The following is a 20,878-nucleotide window of genomic DNA, read 5'->3' on the forward strand; positions in this document are numbered from 1 at the left end:
TCCATGACTTCTGTAAACCATTGCATAAATGCTATTGTAAAAAAATTTAAACAAATGTTAACAACTTTAACAATTCACTAAAGTAAATGGGTATGTATTATAAATATGACCATCTGGATTAAGAAGATTCCATTCACATAACATTCTCAATTAATTTCTGAGAACAAATGCACACAAAGGCTTCCATAAGTTAATCCACATGCGCATCCATACTGGGGAAAGGGCTGTCAACCAGGTACACAAGACTTGACACTATCATTTACTGTTACTATTTAACACTAGAGAGTTAGAAGACAACAGGCATCAGGACAATGGTGGGTCTCAGCTCCTAGGCCCACGGCCCCACCCCCATTAACCGTATATGGGGGGGGCTTAAGCCCCTCTCTCCCCTTCTTGGCCCCTCCCACCCAGGGTAGATCCTAGAAACCGCTCCTAAGAGGTCTGGAATGGATGGGGAAAGTGGCCCCTTCTGGGAAGTTCTTTGGTCTTCCCCTGCACACCTGTCCTGATCCCAGAAGAGCAGATGCCCAGGAAAGCTCCCTCACGGGTGGGACCAGGGTGCGCCACCTCCAACCACCACACTACAGCCCCATGGCTGCCCCAGCCCCAGCCTGGAATGCCAGCCCAGGAGGGAGTCAACCAGAGTAGCTTACATACAGTCTAAAGCTTAATGCTTATAACTGTTACCACTTGAAATTGTCCAGATGAGCTATCAATCACAAACACTGTCCTGTTACCACAGAGACCAAAGGCCTGACATGGGAAACAGTGCATAAATATGAATAAAAATAAACAATCTTAAACCATGGTAACAGTAGCACAGAATACACATGATCTAGGTACTGAGCTAATAAATCATTATCACTATAATTAAAAACCAAAGTCACTAAAATCAGGTCAATAGTTACCTTATTAAGTAGTGGGCTAGCTGTGGAATGTTGACGATCCATTTCCTTTAAAATGATAGGTCTTTTCTAACAGTTTGTCTTATTAAAAAATGCTTTTAAATTTCCTACTATATTAAATACATTCTAATTTGGTCAGTGATAAAAATGCTTTATCTAGTCACTTTGCACTTAAAAAATGCTATTAAAAGTCTTTGGCAAAGCCATAGGGAAGGAGAACCACTTCGAGGCCTGGGCAGAACCTGCAGGTCAGATCGAGGTCTGCCACCATCTCCTCCCTAGATTTCCAGGACCAGTCCCAGTCTTTACAGTAGAGTGCTGAAGTCATCACCCTAGGTAACAGTCTCAGCAGAATTTGAGCCACAGGCCTGAGGCCAAGCTGTGAGCCCCTGCCTTCACCTTGGAAGCTGATGGGTGAACTGCAGCAGAGCCGCGTTTGCTGGTCATGTGATGAGTTCCGATGTTATCTGGAGGTACAGCTCAGGTACCAGATGTGTGCTAAAACTGTCCTGGACTCATGCCTCTGGGCATCTCTGGATCAGCTAGAGGTGAGGGTAGTCACAGGTCAGCAGACTGCAGTCTCAGGTTTACTGCCCCTTTGTTCAGCATAAGCTGGGGTGCCCCAGGCGACTCAGAGGTTACAAAGCACCATTGCCGTTACAGACAAGACATCAGAGCACAGCTCCTTCCCGAGTAGATCTTGGACTCCTCTGAATGTCTGACTCCTTTGTTGCATTTTTTTCATTATCATGAAATTGTCTTTCAAGGGAGAAGAAAAAACCAAATGAACCAATTCCTTCACTTCTCTTGCAAGGCACAGGCACTTGGAAGTGGCCACGGATCACATAAGTGCGTGACAGAGTTCTGGATATCACTCTATGGTACTGGAATATAAAACTCCACATACATGTGCACCTGCACATGTTTAGGAAAATTAGTTCCTTCCATAAAATTAAGAACATCTAAATGTATATGTGTCTTTCAATAACCACTCTCTGCTTATAAATACTATCTGTTTGCACTTAATTTTAAAATGTAAAAATTCTAGTTCTTCACTACTAGATAAATGTTCCTTTCCTAAATAGTTTCAGAGTATGAAATCTAACGTAGTTACCATTACTATGAGTTAACCACAAACTGATAGGAAACTTCAAGTTCACAGTATACGTATAAAGCTTCATGTTATCGCATATTAAAAACCTGGACCTAGAAAGCAGCTTATACAATTTATAATGTCTAATTAATCCCTCGGTTTACAAAGTGCTTTGACAAGGCCTGGCCTCCCATTGGCCTGGCCACAGCAGCCTCAGGACTGGGGGCACCAAAACTATGCCACCTGCCTAGGGACAGGCAGTGGGTTTGGTGGTGCTTCAAAGGTTTTTTGATAATACCTTACAGCGATGGTGGGACATAGGAAGAAGAAAAGGTGATATGAAAGGCTGCTGGACAGTGGGCATGAACTTACATCCTGGCCAGCGTAGGGTACCGGACGCAAGTTTTGACACTAGTGGCACATGGCATGCCCAGGCCTTTGTACTGCTCACCGGGGAAGGAATGGGTCTGGCTCTGGTCACCATGGGAGGGGCTGGCCCTTGCAGTAGGGGCACTCAGGGGTACTGGCTGCACACGGTTCGCATAAGACACGGTGCTGGCAGGGCCGCAGGACAGTGCCATGGGCCCGCTCCTGGCAGGCCACACACTGTTTGGCACGGAGCTGGAAGATCACCTGTGGGGAAGAGGTGGCTGGTGAGTGTGGGGCACCAAGGCGGCCTTGAAAGTGTAGCGCAAGTGAAGTCCAGAGTGGGTGTGTACAGCAGATGGACGGGACCAAAGCCCTCTAACACAGGTCAGCTGTGGGGTCAGCAAGCCTCCCTCTGGTCCAAGTATGAATTTAGGAGTTGACCAGTGTGTGCAGAAACTAGCAAGTGTGCTTTCTTCCTCTCAGATGTCTGAGACTGACAGCTCACCTACAGACTCCTACCTAGAAGAGCGAACTCCATGCCGCCTCCATGCTGCGCATAATAAACAAAAGATTCTGGGTTTTGGTGGTAATCGTGTGGCTCCATCTACCCACCCCCAGCTTTTCTGTGTCCATGTTGTTTCTTTATGTCTGTCTGTTCCCTTGCTGACCCTAGCAGAGTCAAGGCTCTGCAAGAGCCTTGGGCAAGACCAAGCAAATGATAGTATCTCAGAACAGTGGGCCACAATCCTTTCAGTGACTCTTGGCCAAGGGCTCACGGGGGAGAGCTGTCAGTAGGAGACACTTTCCCTTGAGATGACCTCACCCCAGGGGGGGGAGGTGTGTGTGTGTGTGTCCTGAGGCAGAGTCCACTGACCACAAGAAAGGCTACCCACAATAAGTACTAAGTGGGATCCTGTGGCTGAAAGTGGCCAAAGCCCAAGAGGCTGCATCTTGGAGACAAAGGTACATGTGGCAGTTGGACCTTGGCTGAAGTCAATGGACACATGCGAGACGCACCAACCAGAGACCAGGCCAGGAGGAGAAGCAGTGTCTGGCCAGGACCCAGCCCCTCACTGGCTAGTCCCCTTTGCCCTCCCCTAAAGCGACAGCTACTACAGGGCAGAACTCACCCCCTCCACAGCTTCCAAGTCCAAGCGCAGCTGGTTCTGGAGAGAATGCAGCTTGGGGAGAGGGATGTCACTGATGTCACCCAAGCTTCGAAGCCCTGGCAGTGAGGACAAACCCAGGCTCTCTAATTCTTCCTGAAGCTGCTTCACCTGGGCCTCCACCTCTTCTTTCCTCTGCAGGGCCAGCTGCCGGTCACTGTCGGCCACACGGGCTCTTTCCTTGGCCTCCTGAGCCTCTCTCTGCCAGGCATCACAGGCCTGAAACCCAAGAAGACATCATGCAGGAGGCAGCTATGCCTGGTCGCGCACATGCTCGCCTGCCCTGCCTGTGTAAAGAAATCTTTTCTTCCCTCCCCAGCCCCTCCCTCCCCATCCTTACCTGCTTCACTTGCTGCCAGGATTCCTCCCACTGTCTAATCTTCCTCTTGGCCTCCTCTAGCTGCCGCCTGACCCGGGCCAGCTCGGCACTGTTGGGACTTGCACTTGAGGAAGCCGAAGGGCCAGAGTTCAGAATGGGGGATGGGCTAGGAGAGAAGCTGCCAGAAACAAAGTCCCAGATGCTCCCAGGGACGCCGTTCAAACCTGAGTTTAGGGGAAACGGACGATCAAGCCCACGAAGGGCTGAGGTGCCTGCAGATGTTCTGTCCCTCGTGGCCTGGCCACCCACTCTGGTACCCTCTAAATCTCTTGCTTATGACTGCTGAAGCTTCAGCTTCCCGACTGCCTCCCCTAAACAAGGCCCAGTTGGCTCAGGAAGATCAGAGTGAACAGAAAATTAGGTTGAGTTCCTAGCCCTAGCAGTTCCCATTACACAGCAGGTCCCGGAGGTTCAGAAGAACTCTAGTTCTGAGGGCGCCCACATATGTTAGTTAACTATCAGATAAAGTGGACACATCTGGAGGTGGGCACATTCTGAGACATAGCAAATGACAGGAGATGTAAAGAACTTCTCAGTAAAAATGTGAGAGCAGAAGAGAGTCCTCTGCTCGGTCATGCCAGCTTCCCCCGAGTGAGCTGGCAAACAGCACTGTGAGAATGCCCAGCTGTGGGACCCAGCTGTGTTTGTTCACCCGGCTATGTCACATAGGTTCGGGGGGTGGCACCTCTCAAGACACAGAACTACAGAGGTTAGAGTCCTGCAGTCAGGGATACCCAGGACTGGATTGGACGGGGCCTGTTCCAGGACCCAAAGCCGGCGGGGAGGGACCCTCGCCCAGGCACGCACCTAAAGAGCTGTAAGATGAGGCTGCAGAGCCCAGTGTAGCCGGCTCCGACCGGAGGGGTGCTGGCTGCTGGGGGGGCGTCATGGCCGAGGAGACGAGTGGCCCAGACAGGGACTGAGAGAGCGAGCTGAGTGGGGAGGTGGACAGGGATGAGGACGAGTGCAAGGATGGCGAGCGGGGCAGGGAGCCCGGGATGGTGACGGGTGCTGAGCCTGCCAGCGACCTGGGACCTGGTGGGAGGAGGGAGGCTGAGTGAACAAGGGCTGGCAGGGTTTCTGCCATGGGACCTCTTGCCCATAAGCCTGCAGGTCAGTAGCCAGGCAGCGAAACACCAGGGATATACTCAGAGGAACCAGGCCAGCACCCAGAGGGGTGCAGCCATCAGGCCCCCATAACTCAAGTGCCCTGGTAGTGGTCCTGGTAGAGCCAGAACTCATTAGCATGGTACTCACAGAACCACCAGGGTTCTAACATGGGTCGATTTCTTTTGAAACAGAGAAATAATTTTCGGGATGAAGAAAATGATGAGATAACAGGAACCTCTCTGTATACCACACAGCAGTAAAAACAATTTGTTTCCTCATAAGAGGCCCAGGCCAAGTCAAAAAAGGGGCTGCTTTGTCACACAGGAAACCAGAGAAAGCAGCAAGAGGCTGAGCCACACCGGCAAGGCAAGAAGGAGATGCTGAGAAGAGGACCCCAGCAGAGGCCTTCCCCAACCCTCCTGCAAGCAGGGCAGCATGCATGGAGACAAAGGTCTGATCTCTGCACTTACCTGTCAACCCAAGGTCCTGCTCTTCTAAGTCTTTATCTAAGGATGCGATGTTTATGTCACTAAGACGAAGATCTAAGGCAGAACCTGTGAAATAAACCGGGCATTACCCATTTACCTCTCAGCCAAAAAGACAAAAAAACCTCTCTGATGGAGTCCCCGACCCCATACCCACCAACATGCACCTAGCTGAGGCAGAGCAGCCACCCTGCCATCCGACAGACAGTAGCACATGGTGACTCTGCTGACCAACTAGGCTGCTTTCTCCTCTACACCAGAGGTGTTTCATCTGAACCACCTAGTGGCAGCCACACCCTCTGCGGCAGCCACACCCACAGCTCTGGCCCACAGATGTTCTGCCTCACAGGTCTTGTTTTGTTTGCCTTCTGTTTTTTTAAGACGGGATCTCAAGCAGCTCATAACTGGCCTCCACTCACAGTCAAGGATGACCTGCACCTCTGACCCCCACGCCTTCCACCTCCCAAGTGCTGGGAGCATACAGGAGTGCACCACGGTGCCCAGCTGTTTCTCCTTTTACTTCTAAACTTATTTGTTAAAAATTTGACCAAGAAAATACATTCAATTATTGAAAATTTTACAGGAGGTCAGTTCTGACAGGGAAATGGTTCTGAGGCCATGTTAGGTTGAACACTAGGGTAATGAACTCTGACACCTTGAGAACCTAAGACCAGGACCTGAGCCCCAAGACAGTCTCCTCAAAGGCAGAACTTGCTGGATGTGGTAGAATACACCTGTAGGTCCAGTACTCCAGAAGCTAAGGCAGAACCGCTGTAAGTCAGAGGCTGGGTTAGTCTACACCAGTGAGTCTCAGGAGCAGGACAGACCAGGACAACGTCCACAGGCTGCCATCCAGGGCATGTGCAGTGGAGAAGCTGGCCCTCTGGATGGCCTGCACAGCCATCTGAGGGGAGGGAGGAGGGGCAGGACTGGTTGCAGGAGTATGCCTGTGGGTTGTGTCACATTCTTAATACACTCAGAGTCCAACTTAACTATGTAGGAATCCCACACTGAGAAGCAATGAGACTGAAGCTGCCACTACTGTCTGTCACTGTGTCTGTGACTACTGTCTCTCCCACCCATTCTGACTCTTCATGGTACATCTATGAAGTCTATGTATGCCATGTGGTTCAGTCCTAGCTCCACTGTTGACTAAGGCCCCTTCAGTCCCCAAGAACTCTGAGTTCGACTTCAAGATAGCATCTATACTGTGGTGGCACAAGCTTGTAATCCCAGCAAATGGGGATGGGGGTGGGGGGGGCCAAGGCAGAATGACTATGAATTCCAGGTTACCCTGGGCTATGTTGCAAGCTAGCCCACCTCAAAAAACAAAACCACCATCAACAACCCCCCAAACTTTCCCTGCAGGCCCCTTGCTGGAGACAAAGGGCCTCTCCTCAGCAGACTGACAGCTCACAGACTGTAAGAAAACTTCTCTGTACTAGAGTAGGATAAAACTCCAGGGACCACTGTTTGTCACCAACTATCTAGCATGTCACCACACCCTCTAAGTCATGTCCATTAGGGACTTCATATGAAAATCTCCAGGCAAAACTGGAAGTGAAGGAGGGACAGACAGGGCCAAGGCCAAGGAGTGGCTTGGAATGCTAACAGCTAGAATCAGAGAGCCAGACTGGTACAGTCCCCGCTGCACTTCTGAGTTGTGGGAACCTATATGGTGCACAGTAGAGCTCAAACCCAGCCATCCTGTCCCTCCCAGTCTCCAATTCTCATTCTTAGGACCAATGAGCACTGCTCGGCCTCAGGGTGACCACCCAACCCAAAGACAGAAGGCCCCTCCCCTGAGGGATGCTTCTTGAGGCTCAGCAAGAAGCAGCTGGATGCCCCTGACTCAATCCTGACGCCCTCATGGCTGTGTGGCACCTATTATGCTTGCTCAAGCTAGAGCGGAACAGCCTGTGGTTCACTTACAGTGTTTCAAAAGTTATTCCCAAGCTGCTGGATAGATGCCAGCTCTATCTGACCAAGCCCCACCCCCTCATTACCTGAGCCATGAGAAGACCTACTCACTTGGATAAGAGTCTTAAAAGGAATCTTCAGGGTACTGAAGCCAGGATGCTAAAGCACCCAAGAGAAAACATTCCACCTTCAACCACGTGGCCAAGGACCCAGAGCTCCCCTCAGTGCAGAGATCTCCTCAGGGGCCGGTGTGAGAGAAATACACAGGCAACTACTCTCAAAAACAAGCCATTCCAATAACGTCTGAGTATAACTGAGAAGAGGTAAATGAGCAGGGTGGCAGTGCTGGAAAGACCCTGAGGCCTGGGACCCAGGGCTCCCAGCCCAGACACTGATCACCATGGGCCTGACACCCTTAATTGACAGCTGTTGGTGAGGAAAGCCTTTTTACACCATCCAGAGCTGGGTAGTGGTGGCTCACGCCTTTAATCCCAGCATGAAGGAAACAGAGGCAGGGGGATCTCTGTGAGTTTAAGGCCAGCCTGGGCTACATAGAGAAACCCTGTCTTGAAAAAAACCCAAAGCCCTTACACCACCCAGGGTAGCAGCAACAAGATAAACTACAGGCAAGACAGGGCTGTCTCAGAATGCACTTCTGTAATCCCTGATGCCCTGAGGACAGGAGCCAGGTGCTGTGGGATAACTGCCTGAAGAGAATTATAAGGAAAGAAAAACACAAGCTGCTAGGAAAAACCCTCTGCCATCAGAGCAAATGCTGAGTGAAAGCAGGCCACCCTCCCAGTGCTGACTAAGGGCACAGGCCCCTGCTTCCTATACGTCTTCCCATGTTGGGCACCTGTCCCTGACCAAGCTTCTGAGGTCCTTGAGTTGCCACTTTCACACAGCCTGGGACAGAGATGCCTTTCAGCTGATCAAGGACCATGGGTATCCTGGGCTTGAAGGGACAGAGGACCACTTGCTGGGTAGCTGCAGCTCAGAAGTTCATCATCCCACAGTCTTGCAGGCTTCAAGTTCAAAGTCCAAGTGTGCAGACCTGCCTGCACTCCTCCTATTGGCTTAGGGAGTATTTCCAAGGTTCCTGGGGCTCCAGACCTTCCTGGGCATAGGACTCCCTGAATCCTGACTCAGTCTCCACAGAAACACCCTATGTGTTGTCTCCACATTTCTTCTCAGAAGGACACTATCACTACATCAGGGCCAACTCTCATGACCTCATCTTAACTCGATGACCAAGATCCCATTTCCAAATGAGGACACGTTCACGTGTCTGCCAATGCTGGTAACTAAACCTGAGCCTCACAGTCCAGGCAAATGCTTAACCACTCAACTAGACTCCCTATTATTAAACTCCAGGCCCTGCGCTCCACTTACAGTGCTGCCTGCCCCTTGCTGTGAGCCCAGGATAGATGTCCCCAGCACCTGCTCCTCTGCTGCCATCTTTGCTGGTTCCTACCCACTCTCACCCTCTTCCCAGCCTAGCCCACCTCTCTGTACCCTACTCCTGCAGCTTCTCTTTGGGAGCCTAGCCCACCTCTCTGTACCCTACTCCTGCAGCTTCTCTTTGGGAGCCTGTGGTCTTCACCACAGATTGGTCACAGCCTATACAGTGTGTATTGGTCAGGGTTCTCTAGAGTCACAGGACGTATGGGCAGTCTCTACAGGTAGGGAATTTGTCGGTGACTTACAGCCTGTAGTCCAACTCCCCAACAATGGTCAGAGCAGCTGTGGATGGAAGTCCAAGGATCTAGCAGTTGCTCAGTCCCAAGAGACAAGCAGGCGAAGAATAGAGAGTGAGTCGTCCTTCCAATGTCCTTATATAGGGCTCCAGCAGAGGGTGTGCCCTATATTAAAGGCTTGTGCCACCTTGCCTTTAATCCCAGATGACCTTGAACTCCTAGTCTTAATCTTCTGGAATTCATAGCCATTATGTTTCAAGACCTCCATGCCAAAATCCAAGTCAGAAACTTGTATCTCTGAGCCTCCAGATTAGGATCACAGGTGAGCCTTCTAATTCTTTTTTTTTTTTTTTTGGATTTGCTTTTTTCAAGACAGGGTTTCTCTGTGTAGTCCTGGCTGTCCTGGAACTCACTCTGTAGACCAGGCTGGCCTTGAACTCAGAAATCCACCTGCCTTTGCCCAGAGTGCTGGGATTACAGGCGTGCGCCACCACCTCCCGGCGAGCCTTCTAATTCTTGATTGCAGTTCACTCAAATATAGTCAAGTTGACAACCAGGAATAGCCACCACACACTGGCTTCTGGTGCCCTACTGTAACAGACCCCCAGATCTTAGCATAACTGACTCCATGACAGAAATACCATTCAGGCCTTCAAGCCCAGCAGACAGGCAGCAAAATCCAAACCTCCCAAAATGAGAAAAAAAGACCTCAACGATCAGAGTCCATCGTTCTGGGAGAGTCCCTGAATATGTTAACTGAGGTGTGTTAACTCAGGATTTGTGTGCTTAAAAGCCCACCTGATAGCCAGCCAGGGCCAATCAGAGAAATTCTCTCAAACAAACAGACAAGCAAGCAGCCCACCCACTCTGAGAAAGGCTTGGGACTGCACTTAGTCCTGAAATCCAGTGTAGTTGCCATGTGGCTAATAAAGACTTTCTGTTGATCTAAACCCATGGTGGAGTAGTCTCTGGTGGACACCTCACAACACTGTGACTCTCTCTCTCCATGTCCTAGATAGCTTCCCCACCGCACTACATCCTACCCCCAGGATCTCATCTCTCAGTCTGCTGGGGAGAGCAGGTGTCTCCCAAGAATAGGCATGCTTCATGGTCTCTTCTTCCATAACAGCAAGCTAAGCACAGCTTTCTCTCAACCCAACACCAGCTAAGCCCCAATCAGCTTTCACAGCTCCCATCCCCCAGCCTCTGGCTGTCCCTGTACTCCCCACAGCCTGTAGGAACAAGCCTTGTCTGGTTTGGAGTTCTAGCCTCTCAGCCTGAGGCCCTCAGTGAGGTAGCCAAAGCTTCCTGGTGGGTCTTTCCTATCCACAGCCCTTCATAAGCTACTGCTGAGCATGGCCTACTAGTCCCTGATCTCATCAGCCTCCAATCCTGTGTGCTGATCCACTACATCTGAGCAGAGCCGGCCAGAGCAGGCCAACTGAGGATACATTCCCGTCCTTCCACACAGCGACCGACCTGCCCTATGTGCCTCTGCTATTCCCAGTGCTGAGGCCCCAGTCCATCCTTACACCTGATTTGGAGCAGGGAGGCCATCCAGGAGTTCCAGCCTGGACTGGCAGCCTCTGTACCTGAGCCTGGGATAATTAAGTGAGAAACAGTCCCACTGCTCTAGTGCCCCTGGCAAAGTTGTAAAAACTCATTTTGAAGAACTAAGGAGCGAAGAAAGGTACAGAGTGGGAACCTGTCTTCCTCGGTCATGGTCCCCGTGACCCAGCAGAGCCCCCACGTGCTAAGGCAGCCAGCCCTTCACTACAGTATATGCAGCTCAGAACCGCACTGCAATCAACCCTAACCAAAGCTTGGCACGGGGTGTGAGCCAAGGCCCTGGAGTCCAGCAAGATAGCAACAAAAAAGGGATATCTAGGGAAGCCTCTGGACCCTGCCAGCCTTAATTCGGAGCCCTGGCTGTCCTGGAACCCACTCTGTGGACCAGGCTAGTCTCGAACTCAGAAATCCAGCTGTCTCTAACTAACTCTCTCTCTCTCTCTCTCTTTTTTTTTTTTTTGGTTTTTTTGGATTTGGTTTCTTTTAGACAGGGTTTCTCTGTATAGCCCTGGCTGTCCTGGAACTCACTCTGTAGACCAGGCTGGCCTCAAACTCAGAAATCCGCCTGCCTCTGCCTCCCAGAGTGCTGGGATCCCAGGCGTGTGCCACCACCGCCCAGCTTACCTAACTCTTTTGAGTGTTATTTAGGAACCCATCCTATACTCTAGTCCACAAGGCTCCTCTCTCCAACCACACTAAACCTAATTCTCCAGATGATGACACACAGTACTTCATAATCATGCTCAAAAGGAAGAACCAACTTAGAAAAAGAAATCTAGGTGATCCTTACATAAACTGCAATTGTTTGAAGGCCAGGCTGTGCCTCCTGACCCAGATCTAGCTTCACCAAATGACCTGAAGCCACCTGGACCTCAACAGCAACAGCAGAGACCTGCTACATACTGTCTCAGGCATCACCTGCTCTCAATGACACAGCACACTCGAAAGGTGCTGCAGTCCTCTAGGGTCAGGGATATATGAAGTGACAAACCACACAGATAGCAAGAAGGACTTACAGGCAAGATAGGATGGGAATCTTCTCTATCTGTAGCTACAGAACAGAGGAGCACCAACAACCAGTACATCTGTACTCTGAACTGGGACAGTTAGAGGAACTGGGGGAACCAGTCCACAAGGGAGAAGAAACAGCCGCAGGGGGCCACAGGGCACTGGGTAAGCAGCACTAACAAAATTTAAAAGCAGGCATATGACTTAACCACCTTCTGCCGCCTGAAAAATCCGGCACAGATCTTGTGATCTCACCGTGAAAAAGGTACATGGTTTCCGGGGAACATGCACCCCGAGGGACATGCATTTTGAAGGGAAATGAGCTGATGGGATGCGCACTAAGACCTTCACCTGGGCAGGGGTGCACTTAGAAGGAAAACTACCTAGGGTTACTTCACCTGGTGGTACACTGGCCGACCAGAACGATCTCAGAGGGAGACGCGCGTCAAGTGGTGGGCCCCTTGAGTAGATGCGCGCTAAGGGAGACACCACCTGGGAGGATGTGAGTAGAAGACAGAAGCCCCCTGGGGAACCCGCGCTGGAGGTAGGGGAGGACGCACACCTGGGAAGGAGGGAGGACGCATGCTCATTCCAAAGCGCCGAGAAATGACGACCCACAACTTGGTGCTGGGCTGACGCGAGACCGGGATCTGCCGCAGCCACTGTCAATGCTGACTCATACTCCGCAACCCTGGCCGGATTCAAACCTGTCTGGTTCGCGCTCCGCCTTCGCCAGCCGCTGGCCCCGCCGGTGCGCAGGCCCCGCCCACTCATGCTTTGCACCCTGCCCTCGAGCGCCAGGCCACGCCCCCTGCCTGCCAAGGTGTGCAAGAGCAGGCAGGTTTCGGCCGAAAGGCTGACTCATGGAGGAGGGGAGGGGCGGTGCGCGCACGGGGGGGGGGGGGGGGGTTGCGGAGTGGGGCGGGCGGTGGAGAGGGTGAGCTGCGTTCAAGGGCTGATTCCTCCGTAGTACCAGAAGCCGAGCCCGCTGCCCCTGCACCTCTTAAATGTGCAGGCCCTGCACTTGGCTTCACTTAAATTAAAGGAAACTGCCCCACAAAGACATTGCCCTCCATTCTACCCCCTCCTCAGCCCCAGCCCTCTAAAACTGGAAGAAAAAAAGGAGATCGGGGGCCAACCTCATGGGGTTGGAGCATGTGGGTCAGGCATGTGGGTGGAGACAAGGACTGAGTGCCTAGAAGCCTTGGAACCCCATCACTGGGAAGAGAGCCCACTGCCTTGTGTCAGGCAAGGCTGAGGATGGGAACCTTACCGAAGAGACTGGTTTGAGACGGCACGAGTCTAGATATAAAGGTGATCCTCCTGCCCCTGCCTCTCAAGCACTGAGATTACAGTACCCATCTGGATTCACAGCTCAGGGTCATTCAAGGGGATTTGCAGTGAGAAAAGGAAATGTTCACTATTTTAACTAGGAAGCAGCAACTACAATACACTGTAAACAAAAGCAGGTGCCTAGCAGACTTGAGGCCATGGGTCCTATCCCCAGCAATGCAAAACAAATGAAAAATGCATTTTCCAACATTTAAACTGTGGCTGAGGCCATGTATCACATATGAAATAATGGCTAGGAGAATTACTGTAGTTAAGACATCTGTCATTCCGAAACACCTGAGACACTTTCGGTGTCCTCAGCACCCCGATGCTTGCTGGGGGCTGGGGTCTAACTCCCCCTCAACATTTTCCTGCTGCATGCTGCATGTTCTCCTTACTATTGCTACTTTCAGGCTAGAAAACCAGGGGCAGAAGGCTGGCAGGTCCTGAGGTCAGCAGGATTCTCAGAGCATGAAGGAGCCTGAGAGAGTGGGTGTATTAGTTTGGGTTCTCTAGAGTCACAGAACGTATGGATAGTCTTATATAGTTAGGGAATTTGTCAATGACTTAAGAGTCTATAGTCCAACTCCCCAATAATGATCAGCAGCAGCTGTGAATGGAAGTCCAAGGATCTAGCAGTTTCTCAGTCCCACGAAGCAAGCAGGCAAAGAAGAGTGAGAGAAAATCTTCCTTCTTCCAATGTCCTCATATATCTCCAGCAGAGGGTGTAGCCCAGATTAAAGGCTGTAGGTCTCCAACAGAGGGTGTGGCCCAGATTATTGGCATATGGGTCTCAGCAGAGGGTATGGCCCAGATTAAAGGTGTGTACATCCATGCCTTTAATCCCAAATGAACTTGAACTCGGAGATCTCCTTGTCTTAGCCACTATGCTTCAAGGTTTCCATGCCAAGATCCAGGTCAGAAACTTATAACTCTGAGCCTCCAAATTAGGATCATAGGCGAGCCTTCCAATTCTAGACTGTAGTTCATTCCAGATATAGTCAAGTTGACAACCAGGAATAGCCACTACAGTGGGCAAGCACCTGAGGACAACCTCTAGATCCAAACGTGGGTTCATCTGCAATAATCTTACGGACATAGCACCTAGGACCTACAGAACTTCCCTCCCTCTTTCCCTGAACCCGACAGCAGAGACAGGGAGGTGGTGGTTCCCACAGCCTCCATGGCCAGCCACCTGATGCTGGATTGCCAAGCCTGAATTCCAGAGGGTTCTTCAGAAGCTGAGACAGACCCACGCAGAACCCCATGGAAGTCTTCCAGTGGAGGAGACCACACTAGCCACAAGATTATGCAGTGATTTAGAAAAGTGATGGTAGAGTCTACCCCAAGTGAAATCAAGGTTGGAAAGGTACTGAGGGCACATCCCGCTGCAAGAAACTCCTCCTTAAGCTGCTGTGGTGCTGAGCCCACAGTGCTTTCCCAGAAGCCTCAGTAGCTCCAAGATACATCACCAGCTCCAAGATTCCCTAGTAGTCCTCATGTGGTACAGGACTGTCTTTAACATCCCTTGAGGATGGTGAAGGGAACTCTCTGCCAGCACTGGGGCATCATCCCCAACCTACATCCGATGTAGCCTGGGACCACTTGTGCTCTCTTGTGGGATGATGAATAACACATCTGTACATCCTCTATGTAGGGCTTGCCACTTTGCTACTTGTACATCAGTAAGTACACCTGTATTCTGGGTTCCTAGGCAACATAACCATCCCAATGCTACAGGGCTTATCTTCCTAGTCCCACACCTCTGAATTCACAGAAGATACATTCTTCCGTGTATCTCCCACGGTCAGTGAAGAGGGTGACCTGTGGTGGAGTGGAAGTACCAGGAGGGTGAGATATGAGCATTGGGGGATGGAGGGACAGCTCAATGATTAAGAGCACCAGCTTACTCTTCCTGAGGTCTCAGGGTTAATTCCCAGCACCCATGACGCAGCTCACAACTATCTGTAACTCCGTTTTCAAGGGATCCAATGCCCTCCTTCTGGCTTCCACAGGCAACTCATGCATGCAGTGAATAGACATGTATTTAGGCAAACTCATATACATAAAATAAAAGCAATTAACATTAAAAAAACAAAACAGGAAAAAAAAGTTAGGTCTGAGTCAACTAGGCCCTAGCGATCACAGAATGTTGAGAAAGAGCAGAGCTGGATTGTCTTCAGCTAAGGAAAGGTGTCATGATATACAAACCTTCAGCCCCAAACCACACAGTACAAACAGGAATGACATTTCACAAAGGGCAGAGATTAAAGAAACGCTTGCATCTGATGAGGAGGAAGATTTCTAAAGTAGAAAAGGCTTATGTCCAAAGCTAACGGGAAAATTGATAAAGTGAAGAAACACCGACAGGGAGAAGAACAGAGGGTAGAGGAAAAGGAGTGCAGAGTTGAGCAGGGCCCGTTGGAAAAGACGAAAGCAACATGGGTCAGCAGAGAGCTCAACAGAGAGCTCAGCAGAGACAGAAGCAGCTTCAAAGGGGACGGCCCTGGAGAACTCAAACTCCAAGTCGAGGAAATTGACGGAGACAAGATGAAAAAGGAAGGGGAGTGGAGGTGGCTATGTCGCTAAGACTGCTTCCTGCTGATGAGGGCGTCCGTTCCTTGGGGCAAGTTTGATGTTCACAGGCAGGATATCCAATTTCTCCTTTTCCTCTCTTCCAACACGACACACTGCCACAAACGGCACCTTACCACCAGCCGGCCAACTAGCCCCTTCTATTGGGGCTCTAGCATTTACATACCCCCTGAAAAGTCCCCAGAATTCCACACGTCACACACTTGCAAAAACTATCTGCAGTGAGCAAAACCACACCCCTGCTAGAGAGCATGAGGAGCTGCTGTGGAGAATCTGAAACGGCCCCACATCTCACCTGGGATTAAAATAAAAGCATTCCCGTAACATTTCTGTGGCTTTAAAGAAACTGGAATTCTCACTACAGCCTGCATCAGCCAGGCCCTTGTAACCACAGACTGTAGCAGTCAGCGCACTGCCACCTGTGAACACAGTACCCAGGGGTCCCTCGCCACTCCTGGCCTCAGCCTATCTGCTTAACTCATCCCTGCCTTTCTGCCCAGGCTCTTGGCTCCTGTGCAGGCCCTGATACATCATCCTAGCCTCCTACTACTACACTGGTCCTCCTTCAGTGAATGACTCTATGAAGCTGACTGCTTCTGAAGCTCCACGCAGCACTAAGTTGTGTTTACCTGCTCCAGGCTCCATTACAACTCTCCCCTTGACCCTGTCCACACCCCCCACTTTTAGTTCATCCTGGTTTCTAGTTCCATTTCTCCCTAGCCTCAATTTCTAGTGTCAAAGAATCCACTTGACACAATTCTTTGGTGTTTTGTGCAGTATATGATGTGGGCTCCGAGTATCCTGCACTCCTGAGCACCACCGCAGCACTGAGTGGTTCACACTGAGAAATAGCAAAAGCATGATGCCTCTGGCTTTTCTACAGAGCAGCAAGTCCTGACCACGTACAGCACACTGTGAAAGGGTGTGCCCAGGAAAACAAGTGTGGACTCACCTATGACTGCCTCCACAGTGTTGCCAGCTGGGTCCAGTGGAAGGGCACGGGTGGGGAGGGTGGGCAGCGTGGTGGGGGAGGAGCTACCCGAGCCAGTGCTGGATGCCAGGCTGGATGCCACACTGGAGCTTATGCTGGGGGCCAGGGGGTGAGCCACTGAGAACACGGCAAGGTGGTTCTGTCAAAAAACACAAAGGATATGAGCAGGTGCTGCTGGGAGCACAGCAGCGCAGACACCCCAGACGGAAGAACGGACGGGCTGCAGACTTCCGCAGTGCAGCATGTAGACAGTCAACGTGAAGTTCAGGTGCCAGAGACTAGCGCGCCCTGACCACAGCAGGCGGCTTTGCAGTCACTCAGACAAACATCTGGCAAATGTCTGTCTGTCCCCAAAATAACCAGCAGGCACAACCTGTGAGAGGCCAGGGGCTGGGGACCTGCCCACCCTTCTCTCCAGCCTCCCAGGAGCCTCTCTGCCCATCACCAGTTTTCACCCACCCAGAGACCAGAAATGTGAAAAATGGGGAACCTGGCACCATCTCCATCTGACAGTCAACAGATAAAACAATCAGACAATATGAAACAGGGCCCTGGGCTAGATTCAGGGAACAGAGCAGCATGTCTCCATATAATGGGACACTTATATCAAACCTGTATGCTTAACCTAGGGTTCTCACATTGAAAAAAGCAGTCCCTGAATCCTGGGCCTCACCATGACTCCCTGAGCCAACACCAGGGCATTCACATCCCCTAAAAGTCCCACAAGGGTACCCAGGGACCCCACAGCCAGGAGTGTCAGAAGTGCCTGGACCAAAGAGTGAAGACACAAGTCACAGCAAGTCACAGCCACTGGCCATGGGCTGAAAGAAATGGTTACCAGCACGAGGTGAAACAGCTCTCAGTAGACTGCCAGGTTACACATCACATCTGGAAACCAACAACTTAGTGGTATTCCCACTGTGCAGGTAGCAGGTACAGGTACAGAAGCTGTAGGTACCTGTTCTGTCTCTCAGCCACCGCCTTCTCCAGTGGGCTTAGTCCAGTCGAGCTGATTACAGTCAGTCAAGTCCAGGCCATTCCAGGACTCCTAAGAGGCCAGCATTCTGGGCCGTAAGCACTACTGTCCCTCCACCTGTCTGCCTTAAACTTCAGACTTCACCTGAGTTCAATACCACTGGGACACACACACCTTTTCCCAAATAAGAGGGGAACACATCACCCCCATAGAGCTGTGTTTACTAGAAAAGGGACCTCTGGCCTACAACCCCAGGAAGAATCTGTGCTTAGTCACTGTGACTGTAGTGCTCAACAGTTAAGTTGTTCTTCCAAAGGATCCAGGTTTGATTTGCAGCACCCACATGGCAGCTCACAACCATTCTGAAATCCCAATTTCCAGGGATCCAACATCCTCTTGTGGCCTCTGTGGATACCAGATATGCATATGGTACATAGACATGCACACAAAATATAATCCATATACATTCAATAAAATAATAAAAATGAAAACAACAACAAAACCAAAACCACCTTTCTGGACTTTGAACCAGAAACCAAGAATGCAGAAACCTTGCAAGTTGGCACAATGTGATTGCCAAGCCATCAATAGCTGGTCTGAGGGCAGTGGTCACACCAAGCTGGGGGCAGAGGCAGGAATCTCAGGTTTGCCCGATGTTGTTGAGTACATCAGCAATATTAACTGGGCTGCGGGACAACAGGGCCCCCTCTGGGAACTAACACACAGCCTGGGGCACCGGAACCTGCCAAGGGCACTGAGGCACCATGCTCTTCCTTCCCAGATATGAGGGAGACAGTCACACCTAGGTTCTCTCATCAGTGCATGGGGTACCATGGCCCCAGTGTGGCAGACACTATGACAACCTGCCTCCAGTCACACCAGCAGAGGACAAACACCTCTCCACTAGGTTAAGGTTCCAGAAGACTGTTTGACCCTACAAATTAGTAACATCATCATGTCCTTTCCCTTAAAGGTCACAATGGTCACAAATGCACAACCACAATGGGTCCAATGAGAGAGGCAGACAGGGCCTGTGCTGGCCAGGACCAGAGAGGCATCACCAAGGGATAGCACGCCTCCTTAGAGGACCAGAGAGGCATCACCAAGGGATAGCACGCCTCCTTAGAGGACCAGAGAGGCATCACCAAGGGATAGCACGCCTCCTTAGAGGACCAGAGAGGCATCACCAAGGGATAGCACGCCTCCTTAGAGGACCAGAGAGGCATCACCAAGGGATAGCACGCCTCCTCAGAGGACCAGAGAGGCATCACCAAGGGACAGCACGCCTCCTTAGTGGGAGCTTTGTTGCCTGGCCTCTCTCTCCTTCCTTCTTCCCTTCTCTTTTCTTTTTTGTTCTTAAATATACACAGGACAAAATTAATCATTTTAACCATTCTGGTTTTTATCAATGTTATTTACTGGGTGGGGGGTATGTTTACGGATAATAAGGTCAGATGACAATTCATGGGAGTCAGTTTTCTCCTTTAACCTTGTGGCTCTCAGGAATCAAACCTGGGTCACCATGCACACACAAACTACCTGGCTGGCTCATAATCAGCCTTAGGTCCCACGTGTGCTAGATATGCTGGCTTGTTTTACGTCAACCTGACAAAAGCTAGAATTATCTGACAAGAAGGAACCTCAATTGAAATTTTTCCTTTAGATATAGGGCGTTTTCTTTATTATTATTTTAATGAATTGCATTTATTTTATGTGTACTGGTGTTTTGCCTGCCCATGTATCTGTCAGACCCCCAGGAACTGGAATTGCAGAAGCTGTGAGCCGCCATGTGCCTGCTGGAATGAACCCAGATCCACTGGAAGAGCAGTCAGTGTTCTTAACCACTGAGCCATCTCTCCAGTCCCAGGCATTTAATTAGTGACTGAAGGGGGGAAGGCCCAGTCCATTGTGGGGTAGTACCATACCTAGGTAGGTGTTTCTGGGTTTATAAGGAAGCAGGCTGTGGTGGTTTGAACATGCTTGGCCCAGGGAGTGATACTATTTATTAGGAGGTGTGCTATTATTGGAGTAGGTGTGTCCCTACTAGAGTGTGTCACTGTGGGGTTAGGCTTTGAGACCCTCCGCCTAGCTGCCTGAATCAGTCTTTTCCTGTCTGCTTTCGGAACAAGATATAGCCCTCTCAGCATCTCCTGCATCATGCCTGCCTGGACATTACCATGTTCCCTCCTTGATGATGACGGACTGAACCTCTGAACTAAGCCAGCCTCAATTAAACGTACTCCCTTACCAAAGTTGCCTTGGTTATGGTGTCTCTTTACAGCAATGAAACACTAACTAAGACAGGCTACACGAGGCATGACAAGCAAGCCATAGCCCTTCTCCACGGTCTCTGTATCAGTTCCTGCTTCCAGGTTCTGCCTTGTTTGAGTTACTGTCCTGACTTTCTTCAATGATAAACAATGATGTGGAAGAATAAGTCAAAATAACCTTTCCTCTCCAACTTGCTTTTGGTCATGGTGTCTCATCACAGCAATAGAAACCCTAACTAAGACACTGGATAAGCACTCTTTACCACTGAGTTCCATCCAGCCCTTTATTTTTAACCTTTAAGACAGGCCCTTACTATAAACCCAGGCTGGCCTTGGACTAGGTGATATTCTTGCCTCAAGCTCTGGGATTTTATGAGCTGACCACCAGACCTGGTTCCTGTACACTTCTGTGGCATTCAATACATCCACCCTGTGCAAACACCATCACCACCAGTTCACTTTCTCCAACTAATGCTCTGTCCTTGTGACCCACGAACGTCTCACCTCTTTTCTTTGCCCTGGCTCCGTGGGGACAGCAGAAATCACAGGAAGGAGAGGGAGTGACAATTCGCCTAGAGCAAGTTCTGAGCCAGTGCTGATCATTTGTTTGTTTGTTTATTTATAGGTAAGGTTGCACCACGTGGCCTAGGCTGGCCTTGAACTCATAATCTTGATAATCTTAACTTGGCCTACCAAGTATTGGGATTTGGGGTCACAGGCATGCATTATGTATGCAGCCTCGCAATGTTCACCATTCTTTTATGGTGAAAGGAAACACAAACGATCTTGAGTCATTGGGGCAGCTGTGTCAAGACAAGAATTTGTTTCCTAAAACAGACAACTTAATCTGAACCAACATATAGAAGCTAAAATGGCTGGGCAAGAGGCCATGAGGTTGGGGGCACATGAAGCCCCACCACAGGACCAGGGCATGGCTAGGGAGCTTCAACGAACACAGACAGGTTGTATTCCCTCAGGTGGGAGACTCGCCACAGCCACTCATGTCCACGCCC

At 50.5% G+C, this 20,878-nt stretch overlaps 1 protein-coding gene across 7 annotated transcripts in view; it reads right to left on the bottom strand.

Moving 5' to 3' along the window:
- Window positions 1-76: 76 nt before the first annotated feature.
- Window positions 77-20,878, bottom strand: part of Unkl (unk like zinc finger) — a 46,791-nt gene continuing 25,989 nt past the window's right edge. For 3 of the 7 annotated variants that reach the window (XM_052197790.1, XM_052197794.1, XM_052197793.1), the window contains exons 10-15: window positions 16,581-16,758; window positions 5,493-5,576; window positions 4,720-4,947; window positions 3,874-4,076; window positions 3,498-3,752; window positions 77-2,631 (exon numbers count right to left, since the gene is read on the bottom strand). In XM_052197790.1, coding sequence (XP_052053750.1) covers window positions 2,476-2,631; window positions 3,498-3,752; window positions 3,874-4,076; window positions 4,720-4,947; window positions 5,493-5,576; window positions 16,581-16,758 — 1,104 coding nt within the window. In that variant the 3' untranslated portion in view covers window positions 77-2,475. Of the gene's footprint in view, window positions 2,632-3,497; window positions 3,753-3,873; window positions 4,077-4,719; window positions 4,948-5,492; window positions 5,577-12,263; window positions 12,498-16,580; window positions 16,759-20,878 lie in introns of those variants that run through there. The other 4 variants (XM_052197791.1, XM_052197795.1, XM_052197792.1 and 1 more) reach the window with 4 other exon arrangements.

The sequence above is a fragment of the Apodemus sylvaticus genome, chromosome 10 (assembly GCF_947179515.1).
Source record: "Apodemus sylvaticus chromosome 10, mApoSyl1.1, whole genome shotgun sequence".
Taxonomy (NCBI): domain Eukaryota; kingdom Metazoa; phylum Chordata; class Mammalia; order Rodentia; family Muridae; genus Apodemus; species Apodemus sylvaticus.